This window comes from Lactuca virosa, chromosome 1 (genome assembly GCF_052849685.1).
Source record: "Lactuca virosa cultivar CGN04683 chromosome 1, Lactuca_virosa_CGN04683_v6, whole genome shotgun sequence".
Taxonomy (NCBI): Eukaryota; Viridiplantae; Streptophyta; class Magnoliopsida; order Asterales; family Asteraceae; genus Lactuca; species Lactuca virosa.
Window position 1 is genome coordinate 270,531,949 of NC_136426.1, and position 10,888 is coordinate 270,542,836.

The 10,888-nt window shown below is 34.4% G+C and overlaps 1 protein-coding gene and 1 long non-coding RNA gene across 2 annotated transcripts; one reads left to right on the plus strand and one right to left on the minus strand.

The window, feature by feature from the left end:
- Window positions 1-313: 313 nt before the first annotated feature.
- LOC145166610 (bi-functional coumaroyl CoA and feruloyl CoA ortho-hydroxylase F6H2-1-1-like) lies at window positions 314-2,258 on the minus strand. Its single transcript, XM_079085628.1, has 2 exons — window positions 1,765-2,258; window positions 314-1,204 (listed from the first exon to the last, which is right to left on the minus strand). Exons 1-2 carry the CDS (start codon window positions 2,256-2,258, stop codon window positions 628-630), a joined length of 1,071 nt encoding a protein of 356 aa, XP_078941754.1. The 3' UTR covers window positions 314-627.
- LOC145166615 (uncharacterized) lies at window positions 2,118-6,931 on the plus strand. Its single transcript, XR_013740629.1, has 3 exons — window positions 2,118-2,241; window positions 2,430-2,495; window positions 4,730-6,931. It is a non-coding gene; the product is annotated as an uncharacterized LOC145166615 (long non-coding RNA).
- The last annotated feature ends 3,957 nt before the right edge of the window (window positions 6,932-10,888 follow it).

Here is a 10,888-nt window from a genome sequence, read left to right on the forward strand (position 1 = left end):
ATATATATATATATAAAAGCTCGTATTTTGGATTTTTTATAGATGCAAAAAAAAAATTATAGTGGATTTCTTGAGTTTAAAAACAAAACCTTTACATTTCTTCTTTGTAACATGTTTCCTTAGTATCACCTTGATCCTTTGTTTTTTTCGTTTGATTTGCCTTTCTAAAAAGTGCATATATTTAAATGACTATTTTTCCTGTGTATTTTTCATCACGTTTCATCTGTTTCATTTTCATGGCTATATGAAAATTCATCTTTTTCTTCCAAAAATCATAACAAAATATAACCAAATCCAAAATTAAAACAGCCCAAAACCTAAAAACAAAGCTTTTATTCAAAAAAACATAACAAAGTCAAATAATTATATCAATATCTTTCCCATATCAAAACATTGGGTCACATGGAACATGGAAGCTGATCTATATACAATTATTAATCTAATTAAGTATGGACATACTAGTAAAAAATCAAATTGTGCAACGTTTTCTATTCATTTTTTATTTTAAACCATTTTGATAGATGGCAATATTTGCTTTTATTTCATCATCAACTTCCATTACACTTATTGTTTAATCAAGTCTTTTGACTTCCAATTTCATATCACTTCCATAATCCACTTCTGAATTTAGATACCCTTAGCAAAATCAATAGCATCCTTCCCATTATATGCCTTGCTAAAAAAATGATTCACATAATCCGAATACAAAACTTGCTTATACAAAGCCTTCTCCCCTCTCTGGATCACTTGTGGCAATGGGCCAATGACTTCATTTGGACTTGGGTTCACAAAAATTGGCACTGATATCCGATCATTGTGTCCATTAGCAACCACACGATGTTCTACACTCTTGTATCGGCCATTACTCATGATTTGAAGAGCATCACCGACGTTTACAGTCAAAGATCCCTTTATAGGAGGGACATGGATCCAATTGTCAGTCTCAAATTTTCGAACATAAAGCCCTCCAACTTCATCTTGAAGGAGGACAGTTATGGTTGAAAAATCTGAATGACTACCAACGCCAGTTGCAAGCTCAGGTTCAGGACATATGGGATAGTAGTTTAGGGTTATTCGCCTTAAGCCCATAAAAACTTGTTGATTTGTTTTGTCGAGTTTTGGTATACCCAATCTCTTTATTAGCACATCTAATAGCCTCTTGATAAGTGATTCGGATTTGTTCATGTATTCCAGAAGTTGATACCTATATATGAAACAAGAGATCTGTTAGATATATTTGAACCTTTTATGTTACAATACATCAATTTAATTTTCTTGTTACCAGGTAAACTTAACATGTAAAATTAGAAATATAGGTCACAATGAAACATGTTCAATGTTGTCCGTGACAAAATAAATGTTCATAACCTCCTAAATTGATATATCAATTGAAATATTACCAATTCTTATAATAAAATAGTCACTTGATCACTTCACGTTCCATTGATCCATCAACTATTTTTTATTTTATTAACATTCTTAATTCTATTAAATGAATGACAAGGATGTAGCATTGCATCTATCAATAGTAGAAGACAAAGAAAATTATTAAGGCTTATAAATTTTGTTGGGTTAATAAGTAAAATATCAAGATTGTCGGGTTTCTGACTCTATATGACAAAATGATCTATTCAACAAATGTTTAAAAAGTCCCCTTGATTTTTTGTGAAGTTACGTTATGAAGTTACATAATAAATACTAAACTGAGAAGTCTTTTTTGCGAAAATATGTTAAAAAATGATCATTTATGATAGTCCAACTTACCTACAAACGTGCGGCCAATATTCAATGGCTTCATCGTCAGACACATATGCACAACCTAAATGATCTTTCCAATCCAAAACCTTATCTACTTCGGGTGTAAAACTCCTAAGGTACTCAACATTTTTCGTAGTGCCATCCTTGAATAGATACTTCGCTTTCTCTTCAACAGACAACCCGAAAAACTTGTGTGCTGCATCTTTCACATCCTCCATCATGCTTAGAGGTATTCCATGGTTAACAATTTGGAAGAAACCATGATTCTCGGCTGCATCACAAATCAATTTCATTACCTCAGGATCTTCAGAATTCGACATGTCAATGATTGGGATCAACTCCTCAGATAACACTTTGCTCATATCAAACCGTTTTTCTAGAGGTTGAATGAATAACTCCGGTAAAGTGTTGATTTTGAGGTCTGATAGACCCTTCACACCATGGCCTTCATCGATAACAAATATTCTGAGTTTATGCATATTGGTAAGCAATGGTTCCATTTAAGTCAACCTGATGTATATTTAAACGAGTAAGCAATTGTTCCACAAAATCCTTGGGAGACCACACCCATAGTCATATGTTAATCTATTATGCATCATTGTTTTTGGCTAATAGATCCTAAAATTTAAAAGATAAACAACTAACAAATGAGTTTTGAAGTTACCTTGTAGGTCTTGAGCCTCTTGCAACTTTAATGGACAAAATACAATGTCAGATACACAATCAAAGGAAAGCAGGTATATATATATATATATATATATATATATATATATATATATATATATATATATATATATATATATATATATATATATATATATATATATATATATATATATATATATATATATATATATATATATATATATATATATATATATATGTGTGTGTGTGTGTGTGTGTGTTTGTGTGTGTGTGACGGGGTGACCCAATCTTAGTCATTCATTTTGTAGATAAAAGAAAATATTTTTAAAATGCAAAATAATTGAAAATTTTAGAAAAAAAAAATTAATATTATTTTCGTCACTGTTTTTATCCAAAAAAAAATTAAAAAATAATAAAAAAGTACCTTTTTTTTTAAAATATATGTGAAATATTCTAGTAGAACATTATAATATTTTACAGATCTGACAAAGTTATTTCACTTCCGAGTCTATTTCAACTCAATCGGTATTTTTCAACCATACGGGTCTATTTCACCCTCGAGTCTATTTCACTCTCACATACATATAGTAAACAGGCATACACACATATAACAAGAGTCACAAAGATAACAAGTGCACTCAACCCTAGTATCCTATAGTATAGTGAGCAAACTCAATTGAACTATTCAACAGAAGCCCAACAGCTACCTCAGCAACAGAACATCCACCCAAGCTCCCTAAAGCCAAACCGACACAAATCCTTAGCTAATTGCTCAATTCTACTCAAGTTTGACCAAAAGTTGAACTGGTCAATAAGTCGACGGTCAAAGTTAAAGTCAAAATTTCTGATCAGCAGCCCTCCACGTCATGGCCTTCCTTGGCCACGTCGTGGGCACAAAATGCCAAAATAGTCGCTAATTCCCCATTCGCCACGCTGTGGCAGCCTAAGGCTGTGTCGTGGGGACTAGTCTTAACAACTCAAACGAGCTTAATCCATTTTATTTCGATTCCAAGAGCTCCAAAACTCAGATCTTATCCTTTCCAAGGTCTTAATGGATAAAGTTTCTAACTTTATCCATTAGGAAGGTCCAAAACACCAAGATCTATACTTTAAGTCTCAAAAGGACCCAAAATGCATCTTTTTCAACTTAATTCATTAAGTCATAATCTCCAACTTCCAGATCTGAATCAACAAGATGTCTAGATGGATAAAGTTTTCAACTTTATCTAGAATAATGTCTCAAGCTTTCAATATCTAAACTTTGATACACCAAAATGGCCCAAATGACCAAGATAACTTGAATGGCTGAAAGGAAAGACAAACGGTCAAAACTTTCCTAGTCCATAAGATCCGGGAAAACATTCTAAACTAATCAAAAGGTGTTGGAGTCCAGATCTAAAACATACAATGTTCTTAGGACCTTCGAGAGTCATAAAGTTTCAAAATTTATTCCCAACTCCCACTCAAAACTCATTAAAATGGACCAAAACACTAAATACACTTAGATCTGAAGATGAATTGCAATAAAGCTTGGAACTTTATAACTTACAAAGGTCTAGAAGGTAGATGAACGTTGAGATCTTAAATTTCCAAGCTTCAAGGATCAATCTTGCATGAAAACATTGCTCCAAAATCACCAAAACTCCAAAAATGGATGAGAGAGGAGGGGGGAGGATCAAATCTATAAAATGGAGGCTATGGTTTCTCGCAAGAGGTTCTAGATATGATGGAGGGTAAGAAAATACCCAAAAACATGAATCCTTACCATTAAATACTTTGAAAACCTTAAAAATTTTGTGGGCTTTGAGCTACACAGTTCTCATGTCTTGAGAATATATTCTCACCTCGTGAGAACGAGTTTTTACCGAATTTCACTCCAACTTTAAACAATCATAACTTCTTCGTTTCAACTCCGTTTTCGTCGTTCTTTATATGCACGGAAAGGTATTGATGAGCCCCACAACCTTATTTATATACTTTTAACTTAAAACACATCGCACTAAAATCCTTAATTCATAAAGAAGTCTAAAACATCACTTATCCCATTTTACCCTTTGATTCCAATAAAACAAGGCTTTAATCACTTATCCAACATTATTATCATCCAATAAAGTCTAAAGCCCATTCCCTTGAAGCCTAAGGCCTTTACTTTATTCATTTATTGTCCACAATCCCGAAATAAGAAACTTCTCGAAACAAGATGCTACATTTTTATTTTATACTAGTTGCGGCTTTATAGTTTTTGTTGGACACTATTTAGCAACTTGGTTTTAATTTTGGAACATTCTCTTTATTTGATGTGTACTTTAATATTTTTTAATTTCAGTCTCCAACATCCAGTGACTTGATTGATGATGATACGTTGCAAATAGAGTATGAAATACTATGTATTAAAGGTGAGCAACGACATCTTGTTGATACGACTACATTAGAAATGATTTGTGATTATCAACGTACGAAACAACGAATGGTAATACTGGAAATCCCATTACCATCTTCTGCGGTCGAGGAACATAGAAAAATAGCATTGTATAACATGAAAATGCTCATCATTACGATGTCTGAAGATATACGATAGTTTGTGAACATAATGGACATTATGGAAGAAGCATGTAGGACAAGTGCAACAATAGAAGAACAAATGGAATTGACTAATAATGGGTTCACCCTAATTGAGACCTATATGGAATTGTTTGAAAACCATGTAGACACTGCTAGTTTGCACCGGATGTAAGTTCCCAGTTATCCTAGAAATATACTTGTGACATACTCTTTTTTCATAACCGAAAAAAATTTCTTTGCTCTTTCAAAAATCATAATATATTTTATTTGTGGAAATTCCCACTATATTACAATATTTTGATTGTCTTAAAATAAATAAAACTCTAAGAATGTGATAATCGATACACATCATATGTTACAGCATAAAGACCTAACGGTCCTGAACATTATTGCAAATATTTTCTTCAAATCACTCAACATCCTAAATCTTTTATCAAAAGCTTTATGTTTATCGCTTAGTGGTAAAAGGTCTTTATAGCTTGTAGCGCACGCGGCTAACAATTTTTCTATTCGAGGATTAAATTATTCAATAAAATGAATAACTATTTATTATAATTAATCAAATCATCTAGCCATCACTTTCCGGCATTACAGTACTCTATTTTTAAATTGTTTAATGCCATTTTAAACATAATTATGCCGTAGAAATGGTAGGTTTTTTTTCTAAAATAGCAGTGTTTTTCATTAACATTAGTTAAACGATCGTTAAAAAAGCTAATACATATTTATATTAGTTTCCACAAATTAGGAAGTTGTAATGGATACATATTTTGTTCGCGGTCGAAAAAATCTCCTCTAATTCTAACAACATATGTTATACGGTCTTGTTAGGCCTAAAGTTTATCAATTTTCGCATTTGCATCTTGAATCAACTTCTCAGCTTCTTCAACTTTTTTCATAGTTTCATCAACCCATTTTTTTCATTTTCTTGTTCCGCTAGATTGTCTGCGCATTGACTAATTGTCCGAATTATTTTAGAGTCCCTTTCATTGGCTTCTTCAGACCGACTTATTTTAGAGTCCCTTTCGTTGGCTTCTTTAGTGACCTTCATAGATTGGAAAATGTCATCAAGCATTTTATATGGGAGTGGAGAATTTGGGCTTTCTCAAAATGTGTTAATATCAGAACAAACATAGAAATCTTCTTCTTCAGAATACCAAACACCAAAATCAAATGAACACATTCTTACTTTTGTTCTACGTTGTCGATGTATGATAGCTACATATCAACAGGGATGAATTTGTAACAAGTTTACTTGTCTCCAGAATGTTTAACCGAAATGTGGGTGTTTGGAACGCCATGTCCGGAACGACGTTTGCGGAATTTTTTTCTGTGACAGTGTGTCCGAATGTGTGTTCGTGAATCCGTAAGTCATGAATCTATGACACTATGACAAAAAGGATTGATGTGACTTGACATGAATGATTGGTGAGATGTCTAAAATGTCATTCTGGAATGGCATTCTAGAATGGTAGTGAATCCTGGATGAAGCACTATAAATAAGAGAATGTAATAGATGGACGTTTAACTCCAGAATGGCAGTAAATTAACTCTAGTAGTGGACTAAAAAAGAAGAGATCGTGCTTGTTCAGTCTTGGATAATAACTGAGGATGATATGTTGTCAGTGGGCTGCCACATCGCAATGGGTCCGCTGAAAAAATATATTTCACTCTGAGTTATATGTTGCAAAGTATCGAACTGAAGAATAAGTAAAGATTAAGTTTCTATACAAACAATCAAAGGTGAAGATGTTTATTAGAATTTATCACAAGATCGAAACCGAATTATTAAATGAAGATGAACAAGTAATTTTGCAGCTGGAAATAGTGGAATACAGATAGAAAAATATATGGGTTAACTTTCCATATGAAGATGTCTGGGATCTATTAAAAGATGTCCCATATTTTTTAATTATTTATATTTTTATGGTATTTCATTATGTGCTTTTATCTTTGTAATACTACATTCATCCCATATTTATCGTCCACTTTTGACTTTTGAAGTCTTTATTCTTCAATTTTGACCTTAAATATTTTTAATTTTGATATATAATATTTGATGCAAATTATATGAATGGATTGTGTTTTAATTTTCGTTTCATTGTTATTAGTTTCATCAAGTAATTTATAACAAAACTAAAAATATTTAAGGTCAAAGTTGAAAAATAAAGACTATAAAAGTCAAAAGTGGACAATAAATATGAGACAGAGGGAGTATGTAACAATTATTATATTAGGGAAATACTAATTTTCAATAGTCACTTCAAATAGATTACGAACATAATTAATTGTGATTACATATGCATTAAAACGACCATCAATAGGTATGTTATTTCCCATTCAAATCGAGGGGGAACATGATGCACATTTTATGTCTGGTAGGTAGTTCAAAACACACTATCCTGATAATATATCTGAACCACTTCGGATAATTTGTGATGTTTGAATAACGCGATGTTGTAATACCATGACCGCAGGCTATACCTAGATTGCGTCATTTCCCACATGAGCATGTATGGCGGTTCTGATCTACAACAAAAGTAGTTTTAAAATCAAAAACTCAAAAAACGTCGGATGGGAGCGGAGACGGGATATCAGGCGGGATCTTTGTTCATGACATCCTTATTTTTCCAGAACCGAAAAAAAAATTTATTTACGCTTTTAAATTTCATAACATCTTTATTAGCGGAAAATCCCGGTACATTAAAACAGTTTAGTACAAATGATTGTCTCAAAATAATAAAAATTCTAAGGATTTCATAATCGATACCCAACATATGTTATAGCGTAAAGACCTAATGGTCTTAAACACTATTGCAAGTCTTCTATTTGATCACTCAACATCCTATTCAAGTCTTCAGCAGTGTTATCACCGCGACCTATGATGCATATAAATTGAGTGAGTTAGGTTGGGAAACCTGGTGAGATAAATAAGATTCTCACCCATGGGGGAAATGGAGCACATCGAATGAATCTGCAATCCTATTTGGATCAGTATAATTCATTAATGCCACAAGACTGGGTTTAGTCAGGGGTGGTCATCTATACTCCGCCAGATGACTCGGACATACCTAGGAGTGGTATGATAACGACGCATCCTATCTGTTTGTTTGAAACAAATACACACTATAAATAAAATAACATTTAGTCGCACGGAAAAAGTGCCACTAAAAAAAAAGTGGCACTAAATGTCCCAGTAAAAAGTGTTATTAAAAGCGATGCAACTAAAAGCCTTTAGTTGCTCTTTTTGGATGTGTCGTTGCAGCCTTGTTAGGTTTTAGTGATACTTTTTTACTATGTCAGTATAACACTTGTAGGTTTTAGTGACACTATTTTTATGCCACTATTTAACTAATAAAATAAATATTATTTTCGTGCTTTTAGTGACAGTTTTTTAACATAATCAATTATACTAATAAACTATGTTTCATTTTTTAATATTGTAAATGTAATATAAAATAATAATAAGACAATTAAGATAATAAAATAAAAAAACAATATCATGACTTCAATTCAAACTTGTCTAACAACCATATTCTTAATATTTAAAAAAACAAATGTCTTCAAAAAAGGTTAATAAGTTTAAGGTGTTGTTTTGTTCGCATAATGTTTTTAAAGGAATTGGAAAAGGAATCTGTCAGGAATTTGAATCTAATTCCATATATTGTTTGGTTGGAAGGAAATGGAATTGGAATTAATTCCAGATTCTGTTTGGGTAGCCGGAAATGTAATTGTAATCCATATAAAATTAGAGAATTGCCCTTTTTTGTCTGTTTTGCTTAATTTTACTTTGTTTTCTATCTTACATGTAAAGATATATTATATAAACTATGAAAATAGAAAATTTTCATTTTATTAATTGACCATTCATGTCATTGGCGGTGGTAGGTGGTGGTGGGTGGTAGTGGCTGTAATAGTGGGTGGTGATGGTAGTTGTGGTTGTAATAACGGGAGGTGGGTGGTAGTGGTGGCGATGACAGTAGGTGATGATATGTAGTGGAAGTGGCGGTAGTAGATGGTGGTGGTGGTGGTGGTGACGGTAGGTCGTGGTGGTGGCAGTGACATTGACGGTGGTAGGTGGTGGTGGTGGTGGTGGTGATGATCAGTGGTGGTAGTGGTGGTTGTAGTGGCAGGGGTAGCGGGTGGTAGTGGTGGCAGTGACGATAGGTGGGTGGTGGACTTGACAGGTGGTGGTGGCGGTGGTGGGTAGTGGTGTCCAACTCTTCGACTTCTTAGCCGATGGCAGTACTAGAACCTACACCCGTAATTCATTCGCTATTGGACCTTCAGTCCTATCCTTCGAGTTACAAACTCGATCTTCATCATAGATTCTCGCTCCTTCTTAAATTAGGTCGTAGGTTGAATCTAAGATAAGGTCTTTACTTCGGATTAGTAGACTCTTGTGTGATAACCCGAAACTTTTATCTTGTACACTTAGCCAATTCAATCAATGTTAAACTGGTTCTGTTGACTTCTTGTACTGTTTAAGGGTCCATTTAAGTGTTCTAAGCTTGGGTACAGTCAAGGTTGAGGTTAGGAATGAATCAGCAAGGCGTATAGTAGCGAAACCGGACCATACTCCCCTTTTGGAGGAGTGTGCGGCCGCACAAATGGGTGTACGGCCGTACACACCCCCCCCAGGACCACACACCCACCGCTATATAAAGGGTAGACCCCTTTCCCTTCATTCCTTTCACTCCTTGGCAGCACACTACTCCTTATCTCCCAAGATTCTTCAACCGCAAACCCTCTCAAGGCCTCAAACACGTGAGTTTTCCATCACCTAGCTTATCATTCATGAAGGACCTATTGATCTAAGCCTTAAATCATCATGTTCTTCACTCTTGGAAGGAGTACGGCCGCACACCTTCATAAGGTAGGCCGTACACTCCTAAAAGGCCCTCCAAAGTGAGAGTTTGACTTCCATATTCGAGTTGGACATGACCCTAGCTTTGCTACACCTTAGAATTGGAATTTTGGACATCATCATGTAGGGTGTACGAACGCACACACCTGTGTACGGCCGCAAACACCCTTGTGCGGTAGCACACTCCTTGTGTGAGGCAGCACACTCCTGTGTGCGACCACACACTCATCCTAGGGCCGCAAACCCACTTCTAGGACCCTTAACTTGCACTACAATTGAGTATAGACCTAGAACACTTCATTGATGCGAGTATGGACCTTGAAAACACCACGAAGGCACCTCTCATCATGAGTGTACGGCCGCACACCCCTTAGGCCGCACACCCATGGCCGCACACACACTCAAGGTGGCCATACACTCCCCTCATGCAATCCTACAAAGTTCTAACACTTAGTGCAAGTAGTACCAAGTCCCTAGAGTGGTTCCTCGTCATATCTAGTAGTGATATACCCTCATTTGACTCCTTTATGTATCATTGCATGTTAATTAGGATCAAATCGTGTTCAAGGCTTCACTTGAACATCCGGCATTCCGTATCGATCCTTCATTCAAATCGCCGGAGGTGAGTTCATACCCCTACATTTTCCGTGTTTTTAATGTTTTCAGGGGGAATACAAGCCAAACTCAAAGTATTTTACTAAGTTTTAAACTTATTAATATAGTTCAACGATTTCCACGTTTAATAACATATTCGAATATTTTATTCCTTTTTGTAATATGTTGAGCATAAGGGAAACTTTTGTTTGGGAAAATATAACTTCATAGCTTTCAGAATGGTTTTTGCAAAGTATTTTCCATATCAACTCTAATAAACTATAATGGGTATAGTTTGGGATAACCCTCTAGGCGGTTTTTACCAAACCAGATTTCATGGATAAATATGTATAAACTATGGCAGATTTAGTTTATGTTATATATATTTTCTCAGGAGTATAAAGTACTATTATTCAAGGATAATTAATGTTTTATACTGTTTCTAGCTAGTAAACTAGATTA